This window comes from Carcharhinus amblyrhynchos, unplaced genomic scaffold (assembly GCF_965287045.1).
Source record: "Carcharhinus amblyrhynchos unplaced genomic scaffold, sCarAmb.v2.hapA scaffold_61, whole genome shotgun sequence".
In the NCBI taxonomy this organism is placed as follows: domain Eukaryota; kingdom Metazoa; phylum Chordata; class Chondrichthyes; order Carcharhiniformes; family Carcharhinidae; genus Carcharhinus; species Carcharhinus amblyrhynchos.
Genome location: NW_027649801.1, coordinates 1,112,211 through 1,135,969, shown reverse-complemented (window position 1 = coordinate 1,135,969; position 23,759 = coordinate 1,112,211). Strand labels below are relative to the sequence as shown.

Genomic DNA, 23,759 nt, shown 5'->3' with positions numbered 1-23,759 from the left:
CTCATCTTATTTCCTCACCATATCCCGAAAGTGCCAATTATCCCAATTTGGAGGTTCCTACTTGTGATATTTGTCAATGATTCCATTAATGCAATTGCCTGAATCTTGTAGTCAGTGCTGCAGCTCTCCTGGCACTCCATCAGCCTCTCTGGGCACCAACTTCGTTCTCTCCCTGCACCCCACCCCCACAGCTGCCTCTGCTCGGTGCCAGCTATATGTGCACCCCTTATCAGAAGCAATATAAAAGGTGGTGCGAGTTCTGGGCAATCAGCCCAAGTTTCTGATTGACAGCTCCTGGTGGGGCCATCAGCAGGCGCTTCTCTGGAGCTCATTCAAGCATACAGCAGCTTCTCTGGCTTTGAGCGTAAGTGGGCTCCCCAGAAGAGCTGTTGCAGCCCTCAAAAACAGCAAACTTTTCAACTACTGGGACCCGAAGATCCAGGTCACTTAATCCATCATGACAGCCCTTCAACTTTGAAGGCCTTTTCTTGAAAGGAAAGGGGGTGGTGTTGTTGAGATCTAATTTACAACATTGTTTATGATCCACAAACTCGCCAATACAGTGCCGAGAAATAATGAAGCAGTGGAATTTAAAATCATTAATCCAAAGCTAAATACCTTACATTTATACTCCACCATTAATATAGAAAATAATGACTAAGTCACATTGGCACAAGAAAAATGAAAATTATTATGTTTCTTTGGGAAAGGATAAAGTATTAATCAGAACTCAAAGTATCACATACTTATAAAATTGCTACATGGCTGAGAGAGTGCGTGCATCATCAAATCCTATGATCAGAGAGTTGATTTTTCAATAAATACATTTGTCAAAATGTGACTATTTTCCCCTCGATCAGTCGGGTATCTTACCTGGACACTCACTACCCTTAATGCATCCAAACCTGGGTTTGCTTTTATTCTTTATAGGATGTGGGTGTTGCCGGCTAGGCCAGAATTTGCTGCTCATCCCTAATTGCCCTTGAGAAGGTGGTGTTCATAGAATCTCTACACTGCAGAAGGAGGCCACTCGGCCCATCAAGTCTGCACTGACTCAGCATTCTACCCAAGCGACTGTGAAGGAATGGTGATATATATCTAAGTCAGAATGGCATGTGACTTGGAGGGGAACCTGCAGGTGGTGGTGTTCCCATGTATCTGCTGTCCTTGTCCTTCTAGATGGTAGAGGTCGTGGGTTTGAAATCCCACTCATTTTCAGTCTGGAAGCAAGATATTCTTGATCCATAGGGGCTGCTTAAGATTTATATGTGAGATTGAAGTATTTAATTAAACAGTGCCCCACACCTACGACCTAAACAAACTATTATCAGATTTCCCTATCTTTTAAACATTAAACTGTACAACACAAATGATTTCAGGATAAATCAAATAAAAAGCAGATTTTCCACAATTTTTATTACCTATGATGAGAGGTCCCTATTTTAGAACCTCCAACAATGTTTTCAAGCAAGCATTCCTTTCTGATAATTGATGGCGAATGTCGACCCATTTTATCTTAAAGATCTTTTTTCTCTAGCTTTGTAGCTTTTTTTAAAATCATGTCCTCTGCAGCTGTATGCAGATCATTTCAGTTTTTTCTCCTCATTGTTGCTATGCCGTTGGTTAACAGTCCTTACATTGCTACTTCAATGGCTTAAATGGAGTTTTGTTTATTTTTACGCTATGGTTTTTTATGATCGTGCATTGTGAAGGTGAAGATTAATCAACAAGTCAAAGTCAGGTGGTTCCTCCCCAGGAAAAAAATCTAAAGAGTCATTTTTAGTTTTAGTTTAGAAGGAGGTGGACATCAAACTGGAAAGCAGTGTTTCTCTCTTTCTCTCTCCCTGGTTTTGGAAATTTAGCTGTTAGCTGGAAGCAAGATTCTTGGACTTCCTGCAGTAGAAAATCTGCTGTTGATGGTTGGCTTGACTCAAGTCTCCCTGGTGTTTTAGGAAGCTGTTCTGACTTCAAGCTTGTCTGCATGTGCCTCAGGAGAACCGCAGCGCTCAGCCAAAGGACTAAATTCCAATATCACAGTCCAAAGATATGCAGGTTCAGTGGATTTACTACGCTAACTTGCCCCTTGGTGTTAATCCATCTAACGCACACATCTTTGGACTGTGGGAGGAAAGCCACAGAGACAGTAGGTTAGGGCATTAGTGGGATAAATACATAGGGATATGGGGATAAGATGCTCTGTTGGAGAGTTGGTGCAGATTCAATGGGCCAAATGGCTACCTTCTGCACTGTAGGGATTCTACGAAAAGCCTCAATGTGCATCATAAAGATGCCTGATAGTTTCTCCTTGTGACACAAACATTGCTGGGTCTGTCTTTAGCTGAATACAACCCATTTTCAACAGGATAGACTAACTGAGAAATACCACACCTTTTATGCATCAATAAACAATATTTCCTTTGTTTCCCTTCTATATCGCTTTAAGTGGTTTCGAAAACAGCTCCCTTTGAAATTTCTCACCCTGCAAAAATGCACCTTTTTGTCAATCAATTGACATTCCCAGGAATATATTGCTAAAAGAGCTCAGAAAACGTCCAAGCGCACTTTTCCTGCAGTAGGAGAGTTCACTGATACCCTGATCACCAAACTTCTCTTCCAAGCCCCAAGTTTTTAGTCTAGCTTTAGCCTCATACATGACATCAGGAAGTATCCTTCTGTCTATATCCAACAATTACTTTTGGACTTCTCCCATAAACTATTTGATAGGCACTGTAGCCCCCAAACATTTGAACTGAATACTTCACATGTACTGACCATAGCAGGGCAGAGGTTGGTTTACAGCTCAGTTGCTCAGCTAAGGCTTTGTGAAGCCTCTCATCAATTTCTTCCACACACCCCATTTACTAAACGAACTTTTCAACGTTGTGTTTGTTACTGCAATCTTTAAACTTTCACACATTTTTAAAAATTATTTGTTGGCAAGTTTCTCCTCCATTATCAGTTAGGAACTTAGCCAGTGTTCCCTGCCCAATTTCTATCTATTGTCCATCATCTTCTCCAAAACAGTTTTTTAACATGGTGATTCGAAGTGTTAAGGCATCTAAAGGGGATACAATAATGTTCCACAGAAACCCTATAGTGCAAAAGGAGACCATTCAGCCCATTGAGTCTGCACTAACTCTCTGAAAGAGCATCTTATCCAAGCCCATACCGACCCCCTCACTCCCCATAACCCCACGCATTTATCATGGGTAATCCATCTAACCTGCACATCTTTGGACTGTGGGAGAAAACCCACAGAGACAAGAGGAGAACTTGGAATTTCCACACAGTCACCCAACGTCTGAATCGAACCCAGGTTCCTAGTGCTGAGGCAGCAGTGCTAACCACAGTGCCACCATGCCATCCCAATTGTGTAAACTTACTAACTTTCTCAAAGTATGCTCCCTGCTGTGTTCCAGATCTAATATTTTATTTGAGCCTTTTTTTGTAGAAGGCTTACACAGCAGCAAGGGTATTTCATTGTATGCTACATCTGGCACTGATATGTTTTACGCCGGCTATATTACACTGAATCACCACTTTTTTTTAATGACTTTAATGCATTATCACTCCTGACCTGAAGTAAGTAGAGCTTCCAAGAGAATCCAGGTAACACTTCAACCAATCTACTCCAGAAACAGTGGACGAACACCCACTGTCTAACACAGTGCAACTGAATGGGTCTGCCACCAGATCACCCATTACCAGACTAAAGTTTTGGTGAGCAGTAAATTCCTTTTGACTAATCAGTGTCGTCACCTTCCTGTTCCAAACTTTCCTGGGCATTTCAAAAGCCCTGTTATTCTGTTCCAGACATTTCATCGCAAAACAATATTGAGGCACATCTAGAACACTTCTGACCGTTCCTCGGTTATTCCTGGGGTTTATTTTGCTACTATAGTTACCCAATTTTCCTGGGTATTTGATTGGTTATAAAGTGCTTTGGGACATCAACCTGTTGCAAAAACGCTACAAACCAGCCTTCCATCCAATGACCGTCTACACTTCCTGCTGCCTTGGCAAAGCAGTTATCATAATTAAGGACCCCACGCACCCCAGACATTCTCTCTTCCATCTTGTTCCTTTGGGAAAAAGATACAAATGTCTGAGGTCACGTACCAACCAACTCAAGAACAGCTTCTTCCCTGCTGCTGTCAGACTTTTGACTAGACTTACCTTGCATTATGTTGATCTTTCTCTACACTCTAGCTATGACTGTAACACTACATTCTGCACTCTCTTGTTTCCTTCTCTATGAACGGTCTGTTTTGTCAGTATAGTGTGCAAGAAACAATACTTCTCACCGTATGTTAATACATGTGACAATAATAAATCAAGTCAAATATTATCTTTTTTTTGTTCGAGTTTCCAAAGAGCAAAGTGTTAAATTGCCATAAAATCTCTCAGCATTTCTGACAAAAGCATAATATCCCTGCTTGTTAATGGGACACATCATTTTCTGTTGGAGCTACCAAAAGGTTCTCTATCCTCAGTTATTTTGTATCGATTCCCCATATCTAAACCATCTTAAAATCCTTCCAACATTGAATTCTTCTCCTTTTGTTATACTGTTGAATGTTCCATTGGCACCAAGAAATGAATGGCTGGAAATGAATATTTTCCCCTAAAATATTTTCAAACCTTTATCTATTTGAAATGCGTATCTCTTTCTGAGAATCGAATTCTAGTCAAGACCAGTAGCATATCCAGTTTTCACACTTGAGGAGAATCTGACAATTTGAAAGCAAGCACTGATTCCTATGTTCCTCTGAATTAGGGGTCTCCAAAAAGAATTTCTGCACCTTCCAAATAACTTAAATTCCATGATATATTCTTCTATGGAATAATCATTCACCCCTCTAAATTTAGCAAGTTTAACCATGCCGCATATGCATTTAATCAAACATTTTTATAAATTTTATCAATCAATTTTAAAAGATTATCCAAATCTTCCTCAGTGTCCAGATAATGACCATCTAGCTCCAAAAGGACTCTGCACCTGATCCTGCTTTGGGTGGGAAGTGAAAGTGCCAAGGCTATACTTTAGTCATTTTCAGTACGGATGTAACTCATGTCCATAAATCCACTTCATTCTTCCATTGATCATAAGGTTCAGCTTCATTAGAACAATGGTGGAAAATCATATCCTGATACTTCATGCTCAGTTTTAGCCATTCTTCACCAAAGTAACTACAAGTACAACCCTTACGTCTGAAAACGTCTTCACCTCTAGACCAACCATTCGTTGCTACCATTATTAGTAGAATCAAAACTGGTTGGTGAAGTTAAAATCAACACAAAGAGTTTTACTTTACTGACAGAGTTATTGACTTTGTATGCTCTCATACTTCTTCTCCTCTCCCACACCCAGTGTTCCAACTGTCTGTGTATCTTTACAAGGTACACAATATAACTAAAAAGGTAAAGTCACTGTGGTCTCAGATGACTATAGGCTATAATTAGTGGTGATTTAACCTGAGGGTCACCACACCTCAGGCGAGGGGCAAGGTTGAGAAGGCTGAATAACCTCAGCTGGTACAGGAATTGAACCTGCACTATTGGCGTTGCTCTGCAACACTAAGCAGTTGTCTAGCCAGCTGGGGCAGCACAGTGGCACAATGGTTAGCACTGATGCCTCATAACACCAGGGATCTGGGTTTGATTCCTGCTTAGGTCACGTTCTCCCCATGTCTATGTGGGTTTCCTCCAGATGCTCTGGTTTCCTTCCAGTCTGAGGCACATGCAGGTTAAGTGCATTGACCCGATTAGGTGCCGTAGTGTGGTGTCTGGGGGAATTTCACAATAACTTCATGGCAGTGTTAATGTAAGCCTTGCTTGTGACTAATAAATAAACTTTAATTGAGCTAAACTGACCCCCACAATATAACATAACATTGATATACATCATACATATGAGGATTGGGCAGAAGAGGAAGCAATGTCAACAGTTTGAGACCAGGTAAACTAGGCCTATATTTCATAGGATTTTGAAGAATTAGATGATTTGATTGAAATATTGATTTTTTAAAAAATGGGACAGATTCCTGGGGTGGGGAACATAGAACTAGGACCACAACTTCAGAATAAGAAGTCAGCCACTCAGGCCTGAGGCAAAAAGACACTTCTTCTTTCAAAAGGATTGTGGAACTTTGGAATTGTCTACCTTAGACTGCTGTGGGTGCTCAATGAGTATATTCAAGACAAAGAGTGACAGTTTTTTGGATGACAAAAGGGTGTGTGGATAGGGCAGAAAAATGGGATTGAAGAAGAAAATCAACCATATCCCATTGAATGGTGGTGCAGGCTTCAAGGGCCGACTGATCCACTACAGCTTCTATTTCTTATTTAACTTTATCTTATAAAACGTTGACTGACAAATATATACATGGACATGTACAGGGGATTTGTTTCCCACTACTGCTCTAAGTAGTAGTTCTGAAGAATTGCAAAACCACAAGTATGAAAGTAGGACAGCGTGAATGAAAGCAGACCTTGCCAACTATAGGAAGGTCAATAAAATACATTTCCTCTTGAGTTACCGTTATAGCCCTGCTAAATGTGTCATATTGGCTGGATATTTTTATTAACTTACTAGACCTAACTGATAGGACAAAAGTAGTTTGAAACAGAAGTTTAACTGGTATGGAAAGGAAAGACAGTGAAACTACAAATTAAATTCAACAGATTTCTAACAGGTAATGGTCTGGTAGTTTGCCATCATGAAGTAGTTAGCAGGTTACCTGATTAAGAAGTAGAAGCCTCTGTCTGATCAACTACCATTTCATTATTTGATACCACATTCTACAAGTGTGACTGCTTCAATGATGACTGCACCTTGGTCGATGGTTAACATGCATGATGTGATCTCCTTGTTTTTCACTCTTAGTAAATAAACATTTGTACAAACCTCTAAAAAGTACAGCAGTGACTGTGTGAGACATAAAGCATCAGAAGTCCTGGTGTGCAGAGCAATTGTCTTCAGCACACTACAGTACTGCAGTGAGTCTAATCTGCGCATCAGCGACACACAAGAGTGCTCGAGGAATTCCATCAGCAATGCGTCCACTGAATCATCTGGATTCAATAGGAGGACCGTATGAATGCCAGTGTCATTCTTGAAGCCAACTCCACAAGGATTCAGGTAAAACTCCTGCAAAACGGACAGGGTACTGTATCGATGGACGGAAAGTATCTTCTCGACCAATGTTGTTTTCTCAACTCTCAAATGGCCAGCGTACCAGGGTGAGAGAGAGGTGGTTTTGGGACTGGGAGAAGCTTGCTACCAATCATTCATAGGAACACAGAATTTAGGAGCAGTAAGCTATTCAGCCTTTGAGTCTGCTCTTCCATTCAACATGATCATGGTCAGTCGAGTTGTAGACTCCACTTTCCTGCTTGCGCCACATAACCCCTCGGTGTTAAAAATGTAACTCAGCTTTGAATAAACTGAATGATCCAATTTCCACTGATTTCTAGAGATGAGAATTCCAAAGGATAGTGTTTCTCAGGGAAAAACCATTCCTCATCATTGGTGATAGTGGTTAGCACTGTTGCCTCACAGCGCCAGGGGCCCGGGTTTGATTTTGGCCTTGGGCAACTGTGTGGAGTTTGCACGTTCTGCATGTTTTTCCCCCCGGTACTCTGGTTTCCTCCCACAGTCCAAAGTTATGCAAGTTAGGTGGATTGGCCATGCTAAATTGCCCTTTAGTCCCCAAAGGTGTGCGGGTTAGGTAGATTAAATGCACAGTGTTCCAGCGGGTGGCTGGGTAAGTTGCCCTTTCTGAGAGTCGATGCAGACTAGATGGGCCAAATGGCCTCCTTCTGCTATAGGAGGATTCTATAGTTCCAAATTAAAATAGAAACCTCTTATTTTTAAACTGTGCCTCAGAGTTCAAGCCTCCCACACATCCTCCAAACACCCTCCTTGTATCCACCCTGTCAAGACTCCTCAGGATCCTATGTTTCAACACATTCACACCTCATTCTTCTAAACTCCAACTGATATAGGTTCAAACTTGTACAACCTTACTTCATAAAATATATTCTTCATCCCAGGCTTCATAAGCCTTTCAGCTCAGCAGTGGCAACAACTTGTCCATCAAGCTGCACCACATTTTTGAGTCCAAATGTCACTATAAGGCAGAGTGTGGTAGAGACGGAAAGAAAGGGAAGCAAATCCTGCACCCTGAATCCCGCTACTCCGTGGTAACTCTGCCCATGTGCCCAAAGGTCTGTGGGTTAAGAATTGGTCTGTTCGGTCACGAGGATCATGGCAGAAACTCGCAAACCTGAACTGACGTCATCCTCAAACTGATGGAGAGTCAATGACGACATTGCTGAATATTTTACAATCCACTTGTTTCTTAATCTACTCACATATTAAAACATATTAGAAATGTGACGACAAACACTATTAGAACTACAAGAGATTACGGCACACAAGGAGGCAAAGCAGGCAAATCTCTTAGTTTAAAATAAAAGACTGCAGATACCTGCAATGCACACGAAAAGTCTGTGAATAAGATCATTGCTGCTATGGAAACGGGCTCGGATCTTTTCTCTCGTGGCAACTTTGGCAGCCAAAAGTGCGAGTTGGATCTCCTCTTGATCTACATCCTCGGAGGTGTAGGAACTTGAAGTTAGACTGCCAACGGGGCTGTAAAAACACAGCATTTGTTAACGCTGCCTGTGCTGCGAAGACCAGGTTTGAAAAACTATGAGGAAAATGATCAGTTTGCAACAAAGCAAAATGCTGGATACGCCACTTAATAGATCAATTTCCAAACGTGTTTCAAACGCCAGAGGTGGTGCGACAAAATTATAACCCTTGATAAAAGGCAGCATAGCTAATCAACTTGGAGAAAGGACTCTTAATTATAACATTTAAGAGAAGGCACACTTATTTTAAAAGAAGATGCAAATCAAAGGTAATAGCCGGTTTCATTCACCAAGTCCTGTGCACACTGACCAACAATGACTCCCAACACCATAATATCACGTTTTTACAATTCACAATTTTGTTTTCAAAATCTTCCACCATCACTCCCCTCGTCACCTTTGGAATCTTTTACAGCCCTCCAGGAACAGTACAATGCAATATGGCCTTTTCCTTTTACTCTCCCCTACTACTTCAGTCTACTCGTTAGACATACCTTAGAAGTACCTCTTTAATGAAATTTTTGGTTATCTGTCTTACTATCTCCTTACGTGGCTTGATATCAAAATTTGTCTGTCAACGCTCTTGCACGCTGGGGTATTTTATTACTTAATTCATATAGTTGAATGCAAATTGTTGTTGCCCTTCCTTGGGGGCAAGGGTGGACAGGAAGTGAAATCAAGTGAAAAGACTAACTGTGAACATCAGTTACATGTGTCATTTACCAGGAGAAGCAAACGGAACCTCGATTAAATGTCTGCAGAATGTGCCTGCAGCTTGAGGAGCTCCAACTCTCAGTCAACGAACTGGAGTCCAACCTTCGGACACTGTGGTGCTTCCGAGGGGGAAAGTTACCTGGACACTTTGTTTCAGGAGACAGTCACACTGCCTTGGGCTGGTTATTCACAGGGTCTGTGATCAGGGTCGGGGGTGGGGTGTGAGCGTAAAAGAGGTAGGCATGGGCAGCCAGAAGGTGGCAATGGAGGCACCTCTGCCCTTGTAAATGTCCAGTAGGTTTGATGTTCTTGCATCTTGTGTGGACGAGAGCAGGGATGTCAGGGAGAATAAGCAAACTGGCACGGCGGCGCTGGACGCCATTCAAATGGGGGAGTGAAAGGAATGAAGTTGCAGTTTGGATCTGTATAGTTTGGAAAATAAATAATGTTCTCCATTGCCTGTCTGGTGTTAGGGTTAAGAACATCTCCTTAGGGCTGGAGAGGAACTTAGTGGGAAACGAAGGATCCAGTTGTCATGACTACATAAGTACCAACAGCATAGATAGGTTTAAAAAGCATTTAGACAGTGACATGAGTAAGATGGTATAGAGGGATATAGGCCAAATGCAGGCAATTGGGACTAGCTTAGGAGTTTAAAAAAAAGGGCAGCATGGACAAGTTGGGCCAAATGGCCTGTTTCCATGCTGTAAACCTCTACGACTCTATGACTAAGAAAGAAGTTCTGCTGAAAATGAACAGCTAAACACTAAAATTAAAAGCAAGGCTATACGTGGTATTAGTAATATCTGGATTACTACCAACACAACAAGCAAGTTGGCATAGGGTAAATAAAATCAGAGAGTTGAATGTGTGGCTCAAAGATTGCTGTGGGAAAAATGGGTGTCAATTCATGGGGCACTGGCCTCAGTAGTGGGGAAAATGGGGCTGGGGAGTGTTCAGTTAAGGATGATTATGAAAGTTAGAGAGAAATGACAAGGCAATTGTACAGGGTAATGATAGTGTGAGATGGAGGGACAGTGCATATTGACATAAAGGTGCACCAGCAAATAAGATCAGATTACGGAAAAATGGTAAAAAGACAGAGGCTCTTTTTCTGCTCTTTTCTGTAGCATTCATAAAAAATGGCGGAAGAACTAAAAGCACAAGAAGTAGTAAATAAGTGTAACATGATAAGCATTACAGAGACATGGTTGCAAAGTGACCATGACCGGGGCCTGAAAATTCAAAGGTAGTGGCATGTTGGAAGGACAGGAAGAAAGAAAGAGGAGACGGGCAAGCTTTGTTGAGAAAAGCACAAGATCAGTACGTTAGTGAGAAACAATCTTGCCTTGGGGGATCAAAATGTAGAAATAGAAATAGCAAGAAATCACTGGTAGGAGTAGTTTATTGGTCTCCTAACATTAGTTACATTGCAGAATAGCATATATATCAGGTAGTAATGGAAGCTTGTAAGAAAGGTACTGCAATAGTCGCGAACTATTTTCATATTATCAGATGAAAGCAAAGGCAGTTTTGAGGATGCTTTAAAGTGTATTTTGTAGTTCTTTAGTACAATTTATTCTGGAATCAAGCAGCGAGCAGACTAATTTAGGTCTGGTAATATGTAAAAAGGAAAAAAGTTAGCATGGAGTGCAGCAAGTAATTAGGAAGGCAAACATTGGCATTTGTATAAAAGCTACAACCATACAGCCATTGGTGAGATTGCATCTGGAATACTGTGTACAGTTTTGGCCTTCTTACTTGAATGGGGTGGCACAATGATTAGTACAGCTGCCTCACAGCATCAGGGACCCGGGTTCGATTCCAGCCTGGGGTCATTTCTGTGTGGAGTTTGCACATTCTCCCCGTCTGCATGGGTTTCCTCCGGGTGCTCGGGTTTCCTCCCAGAGTCCAAAGATGCGCAGGTTAGATGGATTGGCCACGCTAAATTCTCTTTAGCTTCCCAAGATGTGTAGGTTAGGGGGTTAGCGGGATAAATATGTCAGGTGTGGGGTGGGCCTGGGTAAGATGCTCAGGTGGAGGGTCGGTGCAGACTCAATGGGTCAAATGGCCTCCTTCTGCACTGTAGAGATTCAATGATCCTATTCTATGAAGAAGGTTCCTGGACTGATTTCTGAGATGAATGAGCTATCTCATGAGGAGAGATCAAACAGGGTTGGGCCTGTGCTCATTGAAATTTAGAGGAATGATTTTATTGAAACATAAGATTCTGAGAATGATCTTATCAAAACAAAAGATTCAGAGGGGCTTGACGAGGTAACTACTGAGAGGATGTTTCCTCTCCTGGAGGAATCCAGAACAAAAGGACACTGTTTAAAAATAAGGGGTCTTCCATTTAAGAAGAAAGAGATAAGGAAAATGTCTTCTCTCAGTGTTGTTAGTCTTTGGAATTCTCTCCCGTTGCAAGCAGTGGAGGCCTGGTCATTGAATATATCCAAGGCTGTTTACAATTTTTCATGTACAGAGGTGTCAAGGGTTATGGGGGCAGACAGGAAAGTGGAGTTAAGGCCACATTCAAATCAGTCATGATCATACTGGATGGTGGAGCAGTTCCTACTTCTAATGATCTTATAGTCCAGTTGGAAAATGTGTTGAATAGCTCAGCTCCCTCCAAATAATGCACCGGGATATCACTCAGTGAATGAACTCAACATTTGCTAACTTTCATCAGGAAAGTTCTAGAATCTATTATTGAGGGTGTTATAGCAGGGTACTTAAATAATCACCATATGACCTGGCAGACCAATATGGCTTTGTGAAAGAGAAATAGTGCTTAATGAATCTGTTGGAGTTTTTTCACTAAAAATCATTTAAGGTAGATGAGGGGAAACTAGTAGATGTGGTATACTTCGATTTCCAAAAAGCATCAAAGGTTACTACACTAGATACAAGAAGACACAGTATAAGGGTAACACATTAACGTGGGTAAAGGATTGGTTAGCTAACAAGGAGCACAAGACTATGGAGCACCCAGAGGAAAGCCACAGAGACACGGGGAGAACACACAGACTCTGTACAGACAGTCGCCAAAGTGGGAATTGAACCTGGGTCTAATGCTATGAGGCAGCAGTTCTAACCGATCTGGCTCACTAATGTCCTTTAAGGAAGGAAATCTGCCGTCCTTACCTGGTCTGGCCTACATGAGAATCGAGTCACAGCAACGCCCATGTCCCATAAATGAACAAAAAAAAAGCCATTGTGCCACCATGCTGCTCTAATGGAGATTATGGAGGGCAGACAGGAAAGTGGAGCTCAGACAACAACCAAATTAGTCATGATTGTATTGAATGATGGAGCAGGCTGAAGGGCCAAATGGCCCACTGCTTCTGCTAAGGTCCGGGGGAGGCCAAAGCACTGCAACCTAAACCAGCCAGTTTCCAGCACAAATAGCAAACATTGGTGTAATATACAAATGCTACTGCTAAAAAAGATGACTGAGCAAACAGTACAAATCTTTCCTTTCTCTTTCTGTATTTTGGCAGGTGTCAACACCAATCACATCCCTTACCTTGATCAGAACAAAAAGAATGTGGGAGCAATAAAATAAAATTCAAGTATAATTAAATATTAAAATTATTATACCCATATTTTGGGATAATCTAGCAAGGTAGGCTAAAACATTAGTTAACATTTCATTAGATCTCAAGAGTTATGTTAGAGGAATGAGCTTTGGTGGGAAAGAGACTTTTAATGGGGAGCAGGGAGGACATATATAAAAATGGTGAATAATTTATAGGAAGTGTCACTATTCTTCAGTCTGTAACAATACCTCTGTTACTGATAAAGCAGATTTATTGGAGGTTTACCAATGCCTTTCCTAACCAACCACTAGGAGGCATGAGTTATTGTCTAGGTCTCCCATCCATGCAGAATGGCTGCTGATCACTCCTGAAATCAGTTCAAAGAATAACCATTGGGCACAGCTGTCAACATCTGCGAATTGTACATGGTACTGAATCAATGACACTCGGGGAGAAGATTTAATAAAAACGAGGAAAGAAAAACCTTTAAATCAATGTTTTACTGTTACGTGACATCATTTATCCTCAAGATCTCATAAGCCAAGCTGTTTAGTTCTATCTGATCTGAACCTGGATTTCGGACCTGACGTTAGTTTCCTCTTGCCCCTTCCTATTTTTGTTGCATATTCTCAGACTATGGCATTATAGCTCTGAACATGAAACGATTAAGCTAATAACTAAATTAAAAGGGTTGTTGCTGCTTCCCTGGAGCAATAGCTGTTTTAACAATTTGCATTTGTATACAATGCTTACATTTCTTGCACTTGTCTCAAATCTCTAGTTTAGTTTTACCTCCAGAAACTGTCTGGGTCAGAACATAATAGCTCTGGTTCTTGGTCTCTTACGTTCCCCAACCTGGTATGTACTTATTAACGACCATACATTGACTTCATTGAAGAATTCATATAATTGTTACATTTCTTTATCGCCCCACTAAAAATATTAACTATGCAACCTGCATCACTAAGTTAAATAATGTAAGAACATAAGAACATAAGAAATAGGAGCAGGAGTAGGCCATCTAGCCCCTCGAGCCTGCCCCGCCATTCAATAAGATCATGGCTGATCTGTCGTGACTCAGTTCCACTTTCCCGCCCTCTCCCCATAACCCTTAATCCCCTCTCTTATCAAAAACCCATCAACTCGCTTCTTAAAAATATTTAGCGAGGCAGCCTCCACCACTTCAACGGGCAGAGAATTCCAGAGATTCACCACCCTTTGAGTGAAGAAGTTCCTCCTCAACTCCGTTCTAAACCGCCTCCCCTTTATCTTGAGGCTGTGCCCCCTAGTCCTACTGTCTTTTTTGAGCGGGAAGAGTCTCTCCACCTCTATCCTATCCATCCCATTCATCATCTTATACGTCTCAATGAGATCTCCTCTCATTCTTCTAAACTCTAACGAGTACAAGCCTAGTTTATTCAGCCTCTCCTCATAGCTCAATCCCCTCAACTCCGGTATCAGCCTAGTAAACCTCCTCTGCACTCCCTCCAGGGCCAAAATATCCTTGCGCAGGTGCGGCGCCCAAAACTGCACACAGTACTCCAGCTGCGGCCTCACCAATGCCCTATACAGCTGCAGCAAGACCTCCCTACTTTTATATTCAATCCCCCTCGCTATGAAGGCCAGCATCCCATTCGTCTTCCTGACCACCTGCTGCACCTGCAAGCTGGGTTTTTGCGACTCATGCACAAGGACCCCGAGGTCCCTCTGCACCGTCGCCTGCATCTGATATCAATTATTTGTATTGCAGATGTGTGTAAATGAACGAATGACGCATTCAAGTACAATGCCAACTGACCCCTTCACCCCATTTTCTCTGCACACTATAATAAGAAACTAATCCCCAAAGTGCTGTATTGAGATGATTACATTTAGGGATCACATTCATTACACTAATGGAACATAACTCTTTTAGAAGGTGATATGTCAGTTCTGCATTAAGGCCTTATCTTTAGCTTGCTGTTTTATTTTTGCGCTGGATAATTACCACAGGCCCAATGATAGCATTTGACTATTACCATCATAAAACTCACATTTGCTCTGACTGGAAGCAAATCTCTTGGACTTATATTAAAGTGCTTCAATGAATGGTCCTGTCAAAAATTGCATTAACTGAACTCTTAACTGCTACTTTAATTTTTCTTTCGGTGTATTATGACAAGTGGCTAAATGCACTATAAACTCTTCAGACTCTGAAAATTATACTATAACAAATCACTCGTAATTTTATTCCAGATTGGACAGGTTTCAACTTTAAATAAAATGAAATGACAGGTTGCAGACGTAATGAAGAAACGAAAGCAATGTGTGACGGGATATCTGGGATAGACGCACAGTGAAAATGCCAGAATAAATTATTCCAAAAGTGTTGCAGCCCAGCATACATTTTTCAAAGCTGTACGAGATTTTACACTTGATTAGCATGCAGAGGTTTAAACAGGAATAATAACATACAATGGGAGAACATTTAAGGAAAAGCAACATTGACAAACCAATTAATGTACAGAATCATTTGTAACTACATGATGGAAAGTTTCACAAGTTTGAGATAGAAGTTCAGGGTTGTGTTGTGGAATTGAATTTTATAAATCTGGTCATTTGGAAATGGCAAAGAAAGCTGCCAGGCTGTTGTTGAAAATTCAATTCCCACTACTTATGTGATCTGTACCCTCTCCTTTCCTTTTCTATGTACGGTGTGTTTCGTCTGTATAGCGCACGAAAAATAATACTTTTCTCCACATACTTATACATATGACAATAAATCAAATCAAATGTTAGCCACAAACATGTGGCTGATTCAATAATCTCCGAAATAGCGAAGCCAGCATGTTTTAAAACTAACTGCTGCGACAAAGGCACCTCATTATTGCCTTCTCAGAGCAACTGGGGTCAACATTTCTGGCCTTGCAGAGTTGTTCACATCGGAGGACATCATAGAATCCTACAGTGCAGAAGAGGCCCTTTGGCCATCGAATCTGTACTGACCCATGAAAGGTCCTGACCTGCCCACCTAATCCCAGTTGCCAGCACTTGGCTCATAGCCCTGAATGTTACGACATGCCAAGTCCGCATCCAGGTACTTTTTAAAGAACATGAGGCATCCCGCCTCCACCACCCTCCCAGGCAGCGCATTCCAGACCGTCACCACCCTCTAGGTCAAAAAGGTTTTCCTCAAATCCTCCCTAAACCTCCCACCCCTCACTTTTAACTTGTGCCTCCTCATAACTGATTCTTCAACTCAGGGGATATATGACAAATTTAAATGCAACAGAAAAGTCACCTGATGTGACAAGAAAGAAACTTTGCGTTGACCTAAGGGACTGAGGCTGGGGTTAAGACATACATACAGTCAACTCCTATACCCCAGCACCATCACTTAATGTAAATGTGTTTTAAAATCCTCAGAAACAAGTAAACATAAAGCAGCTCAAAGACACCATGATCTTCTGAAAGACAATAAGGGATAGGCAACAAATAGCAGCCTTGCCAGTGAGGCTCACATCCCATGATAGAATAAAAAAATGTTTATCTTGGAAGACCCAACTAAAGGCTGTCTCATGTCTCAAATTCTTCAACGAAAGCAAAACAAAAAATAACAAGAATTTGACAACTTCTACCATTTGGTAATCACAGAAGCTACAGATTTTATAGATTACTTCCTGTACTGGCCTGTTTTTGCTTCATAGAAACATAGAAAAACTACAGCACAATACAGGCCCTTCGGCCCACAAAGTTGTGCCGAACATGCCCCTACCTTAGAGATTACTAGGCTTACCTATAACCCTCTATCTTACTAAGTTCCATGTACTTATCCAAAAGTCTCTTAAAAGACCCTGTCAAATCCACCTCCACCACCGTTGCTGGCAGCTCATTCCACACACTGAGTGAAAAACTTATCCCTGACATCTCCTCTGTACCTACTCCCCAGCACCTTAAACCTGTGTCCAATGTCGCAACCATTTGAGCCCTGGGAAAAAGCCCCTGACAATCCACATGATCAATATATCTCAACATCTTATAAACCTCTATCAGGTCGCCCCTCATCCTTCATCTCTCCAAGGAGAAAAGGCCGAGCTCCCTCAACCTATCCTCATAAGGCATGCTACCCAATCCAGGCAACATCCTTGTAAATCTCCTCTGCACCCTTTCCATGGCTTCCACATCCCTCCTGTAATGAGGTGACCAGAACTGAGCACAGTACTCCAAGTGGTGTCTGAGCAGGGTCCTACATAGCTGCAACATTATCTCCCGACTCCTAAACTCAATTCCTCGATTGATGAGGGTCAGTACACCATACGCCTTCTTAACCACAGCTTCAACCTGCGCAGCAAGGTGATCAGAGGATTGGACAGGGTGGACAGTGAGAGCCTTTTTCCTCAGATGGTGATGGCTAACACGAGGGGACATAGCTTTAAATTAAGGGGTGGTAGTTATAGGACGGATGTCAGAGGTAGGTTCTTTACTCAGAGGGTAGTAAGGGCATGGAATGTCCTGCCTGCAGCAGTTGTGGACTCGCCAACTTTAAGAGTGTTCAAATGGTCAGTGGATAGGCATATGGATAACATTGGAATAGTTTAGGTTAGAGGGTCATTAGATTGGTTCCACTGGTCGGCGCAACATCAAGGGCCGAAGGGCTTGTACTGCGCTGTAATGTTCTATGCTCTAGCTGCTTTGAGCATCTTATGAACTCGGACCCCAAGGTCCTTCTGATCTTCCACACTGCCAAGAGTCGTACCATTAATATTATATTCTGCCATACTATTTGACCTGCCAAAATGAATCACTTCACATTTATCTCGGTTGAACTCCTTCTGCCACTTTTCCGCCCAGTCTTGCATCCTATCAATGCTTCGCTGCAATTTCTGACATCCTTCCACACTATCCACAATACCTCCAACCTTTGTGTCACCAGCAAACTTACCAACCCATCCCTCCACTTCCTCACCCAGGTCATTTATAAAAATCACAAACAGCAAGGGTCCCAGAACAGATCCCTGGGGGACTCCACTGGTGACTGACCTCCATACAGATTATGACCCATCTATAACCACTCTTCGCCTTCTGTGGGCAAGCCAGTTCTGGATCCACAAAGCAATGTCCCATAGGATCCCATGCACCCTCACTTTCTCAATAAGCCTTGCATGCGACACCTTATCAAATGCCTTGACACTCTGTGCTTCGACACTGAGCAGAAGAGATCCGATCATAACCAAAACCTTAAACCATAATACAGGCTCATAGATTAAATGATAGGCAGAGCCTCACCCCATGAGATGACATAGAGCCATTTGCTGACTTATTAATGGGCTGTCAAGTTTGGTGCTCCCCACCCACCCCCATCAGCAAGCAATATTTATAAAAGTTGATACATCAAAAAATTATTTAGCAGTTTGCAGTGGTATAAATTCTTCAGCAAGCATGGTGTGCGTAATGGTGTTATGAAGCAAAATCAATTGTACTGCCCAAAGTTAATCACATGAGAGAATTTCTGACTGGAAAGTAGAAAGAAAAGTGAGAAATTAGGTTAGGAACTCCAGGTTGATTTGCTACCATTTTTGGGGCCAGGAAAGGGATAGAACAGTCGTTTTAGGCACTCAATGTCAGCATCAAATGTTTTCAGGTCAGCTATATCACAGTCAGATGCTGAGTACAGTTTCTTTTCCTTTGCTCCAATGTCCTTTAATCTCAACCCTTTTATGTAAGCATCTTTTTCTCTTTACCTACACAAGTCATCCAAAGAATGCTAATACTGATACCAATCTGAAATGAATTGCAGGTAATTAAATGTTGTACATCATATTAACCATTGGAACCTAGGATAAAAGTTATCCAATTCTATGTACAGAGCCCTTGCATTATCCTAGAAATTTGAACTGCATTCAATGTCAAAGTGGTGATTGGAATAGCAGGCCTAAAACTACCCCATAACATCATTTTGTCAAGAATGGCTTTGTAGAACATTGCACAAATGCACTTAAGAAATGGATCTCACATTATTGGAGGCAGAGAAACAGCAATATAATTCTGTTTTTATGTTGTACAGAAATTAGGAGTCATTGATATTTACATTGAGCCTAAATATGTAAAAAAAAAACCAGTCCCAACTCTTAATACAAATGAGCACAAAAATTTAATAATAGAATGGAAAGAAGAAAATGCATCATGTCATTTACAGGGTTTTATGCAATATTAATTTTTTTAAATATCTATTACCAAGAAGAATAAAAGTAACACAGTTGCGATCAACAGTTTTAGCTGGCACTGGACTAACAATAAATAAATTATGTTTTCTCAATTTCAAAGAGTGAAGCTAAAATTAATAAATCACATTTTCCCCTTCCATTCTCTGGAAACAGGCAGGGGGGAAGAAGTTGCTCTTGAGTCGGTTTGTAAAAGTCTGAGGACATGTACCAACCGACTGAAGAACAGCTTCTTCCCTGCTGCTATCAGACTTTTGAATGGACCTAACTTGCATTAAGTTGATCTTTCTCTACATCCTAGCTATGACTGTAACAATACATTCTGCACTCTTTCCTTTGGTTAGCACTGCTGCCTCACAGCACCAGGCGCCCAGATTTGAATTTGGCCTCGGGTCACTGTGTGTGGAGTTTATACATTCTCGTCGTGTCTGCACGGGTTTCCTCTGCGTACTCCGGTTTCCTTCCACACTCCAAAGATGCAATGGTTAGATTGATTGGCCATGATGAATTGCCCCTTAGGGTCAGCAGGACTAGGAGGGCAAATATGTGGGGTTATGGGGATAGGACCTCGGTGGGATTGTTGTCAGTGCAGGCTTGATGGGCCAAGCGGCTTCCTTCTGCACTGTAGATTCTATGATTCTTTCCTTCTCTATGAACAGCATGCTTTGTCTGTATCGTGTACAAGGAACAATACTTTTCACTGTATACTAACATGTGACAGCAAATCAAAAGAAACCAAATCAAAAGTGCAAGCATAAAATTCTCTAAAAGAGATCAATATAGACTTATACCAATGCACAAATGTCTCAACAGCCTGAAAGTTAGGTTCTAGATAAGTTGCTTCATAAAGCAGCTGCTTGCCACACACTTGGAGCTTGTATGACCAAGAGTAGCAAGCTTAATACCAATCTAAAATGAACTACATCTAGTTATAGGTTATGCACCTTGTAACTATTGGGACCCAGGCTTTAACTGAATCAAACTAACAATGGGTTCAGACTGGCTAGCACAGCCTCGGCAAATCCAGCTTCACTTGCTGCTGTCCCTGTAGCTTTAACGGTACGTTCCGTAAACTAGTTTAAGAAACAAAATAAATCAGACAGCATCAGTCTGCTCTGCACAGTAGTCAAAGGATTGACTAAACTTACAAAATTTAAACTTCGACAAAGGGTCACCCTGGCTCGAAACATTGGCTCTATTTTCTCTCCACAGAGGCTGTCAGACCTGCTGAGATTTTGCAGCATTTTTTAGTTAATGCTGAACTAATTTGAGGAGAGTAAGCAATCTCACTGGCTGGTGCCAAAGAGCAACTCAGCATGGTATTGAAATAAATTAGGAACTTTGCTGATCTCTCCCCTCAGCCAGCCTCCCATTATGGAATGAGTCCAGGTTAACCACATTTGCTAGATCCCACCTGCATGTAACGTCACTAATTTCAGCTTCAGATGGCAAAAGAATTGCCCTTTGACACTGCTCAGCATAAAAGGCAAACGAGGAGAGCGCAATAACAACATTGATTTGCATAATTTGTTTGACACAATGTAATATTAACTGTTTATCTGGTGGCAAAAGTAATTAAAAAGCAACCCACATCTTGATTAAATTGAACTTGGCATTTTTTTTAACAACAGCTTAGTGTCAATTACACCCCCTTATTGATGCAAACACATGCATGAGAATAATTGAATTAATGAAGGATTCCTAAGAGCAGGGATACATGCAGTGTGTGAGCCCATCCATATTGAAGATTCTTCCAGTGGCTGCCAAGTAAAATCAGAACACAACCACACAGTTCACTTTACTCACAGCTGCAGGTACTTTATCCACAAGTGTTATTACCTTGGGGTATATGTGCTGGAAAGACTACAGGTTGTGACCGAAACACTTTCACAGTCACTGCTGGAGATGGAGCTGATGGGAGAATCTTGGATAGGATCTTGAAAACTGAAACCACAGTAATGAAAACACAAGGAAAGTAAACTTAGAAAGCAGCATTATACAACTGAAGCAAGACCCAAACCAAAAAATAAAACATGTGCAACTGTGCGGAGAACAAATAAAACAAAAATCTCAGCAATAAACACAACCTCACATTGCAAGGTGAGCAGCACAGGCTCACAAAGTTTTACTTGTCTGCTGCAGTGGGAGGAAAGAATGTCAAAATCTCTCTTCCAGTCTGAAAGAAGAGAAAACTATTAACCCGAGTGATGGAGGGACTGGGCCTGAAATGAGAACAAGGAACGGTACAGCAGAGGAGCTCCAAGCCCGCGCCCATTACGTTGTCTATCTACACCATACGCCTGTATCCCTCAATTCCGTCTGTCAATGTCACAGACAGAGCGTCTCCTTCCTGAAGGATACCAGGTCACTTCAACACTAAATTTTCTTCAACTGTCCACAGCAATCCGCAGCCATCCACACCTGAATGTTAAACCTACTGAAGAAAACCTACTGTTTGGCTGAAAATAGTGGCCTTTAGCAATCCAAAGGTGAGAGTTGTGAAATACAGCATGTTAAAAGCCAAAACATACAAAAGCAGTGGGAAGTCATGGTTCCACTGCTTCATTATTCAGTATTTATTTTCAGCCTCCTCCCCGAGCCCAAGCCCCTAGCACCATCCCCATGCCCACCCATACTCCCTATGCCCACAAGTAGAACTGGTGCCATGTTTAAAAATATGGGGTCACCCATTTAAGACAGAGATGTGGAGATTTTTTACTCTGAGGGCTGCATGTCTTTGGGACACTCTTCCTCAAAGAGTCTTCAAATATTTTTAAGGCAGTGATGCATAGATTGTTGATAAATAAGGGAGTGAAAGGTTATCAAGGGGTAGGTCAGAACGTGGAGTTGGGGTTACAATCAGGTCAACAATGATCTCATTGAATGGTGTTCAGGCTGAAGTGGTCAAGCGGCCTACCCCTGCTCCTGATTTATATGTTCATATCACTTTTTGTGGATGGTGGGCAGGCTTTGGGGAATCAGTTATTTGCTGCAGAATTCCCAGCCTCTGAACTGAACCCGTTAGCCACAATGTTCAGCCTCCGCCAAGTTGAGGTCGGTTCACCAGACAACACCATCACTCTTGTCAGCAAGCTTGATAGCAATGCTGGGTTTGGACCCAAAGGGAACCAAGTGCAGTGAGTTTAGAGGGAGAGAAGTTAGAATATTTGAGGAGAGGACTGACATTGAGATAGCCAATGTCACATACAAACAAACAGCTCTCAATGAGGAGATTGACAGCGGATAAGATGACAGAAGGCAAGGTCTGGGTGGAGGGAGAATACTGTCGATTGGGAGAAGTGGGCATATTAGCAGCATAGTGGCACAGAGATTAAGCATTGCTGCCTCACAGTGCCAGGGTCCTGGGTTCAATTCCAGCCTTGGGTGACTGTGCTGAGTCTGCACATTCTCCGCATGTCTGTGTGTGTTTCCTCTGGGTGCCACAGTTTCCGCCCACACTCCAAAGGTGTGCAGATTAAGTTGACTGGTCATGCTGAATTGCTCCTTAGTGTCAGGGGGGATTAGCAAGGTAAATACGTGGGGTTATAGGCTTAGGGTCTGGGTGGGCCTGTTGTTGGTGTAGGCTCAATGGACCGAATGATCTCTTTCTGCACTGTAGGAATTCTATGATCTATGATATTAGCTGAATAGAATTATTTTAGAATCATACAGTACAGAAGAGGCCCATGGAGTCTGCACTGATACATCAGAAATACCTGAACTCCCAACTAACAGCACTTGCCAGCACTTGATCCATTGCCTTGAATGTTATGACGGGCCAAGTGCTCATCCAGGTACTTTTCAAAGACTGTGTGAGGCAACCACCTCTACCATCCTTCCAGGCAGTGCATTCCACGCCACTATCTTAACCATGAATTCTCATCATTATGATTTATCATCACCATTGTACATATTCGACTTAATTGGGCACATTCTACAAACATGCAATTACTGCAAAAGGTTTTTTACAGCGTAAGCATGTACTTTTCCTGACTATGTAATCTACAATAAAAGTTTAATAGCTCTTTGTAGCACAGGACTGGTTACACACAGGCTGGGATTTTTGTGTGTGTCACTCCAGTCATAAATCACCCATAAGTTGCTACCTTCAAGGGTTATCCTGTCTAATGGGGGAGAAAGGAAACTAGGTTAATTGCCCCACGTGGTTTGATTATTGAATAAGTCATCTGTAACAATCATGCATTGTTTCCTTCCGCCAGAATACAAACTTACCAAGTGAGTATTGTCAGTTGTCGATTTACTTTGAACATCCACCAGATCTCCAGCTACCATATCCATAATAAACCAATTAAAACAAACTCACTGCTTGTGACAGCAGTTCTGGGCTGGAGAAGGGGAGTTTGCATTTCAGAGATCAAGGATAGTTGAGAAATTCTGAAGGACAATTTAAAATGACAGCTAACCTCTAATGCACAGCAAACTTTCTGCAGTAACACTAATCACAAGAGAGAGAGAGAATACTGAGGAAATGCAAGGAATGAAATAAAGTGTTAAATATTCACTACAAGTATATCAAAAGGGCCAAAAAGTAAGATACCATTCAATTTTAATCCCGTTCCATTTTCCATTATTCTTCTTAAGGTCATGCCCAAGTGAGAAGACTCTCCAGTGTTGCTCTTAAATT

General features: G+C 41.8%; 1 protein-coding gene across 2 annotated transcripts in view; it reads right to left on the bottom strand.

Moving 5' to 3' along the window:
• Positions 1-23,759, bottom strand: part of zfyve28 (zinc finger, FYVE domain containing 28) — a 188,923-nt gene that overhangs the window by 22,652 nt on the left and 142,512 nt on the right. Inside the window, exons 9-10 of one of the 2 annotated variants that reach the window (XM_080182526.1) lie at positions 20,954-21,058; positions 8,493-8,656 (exon numbers count right to left, since the gene is read on the bottom strand). In XM_080182526.1, coding sequence (XP_080038652.1) covers positions 8,493-8,656; positions 20,954-21,058 — 269 coding nt within the window. The remainder of the gene's footprint in view (positions 1-8,492; positions 8,657-20,953; positions 21,059-23,759) is intronic. The other variant, XM_080182527.1, reaches the window with a different exon arrangement.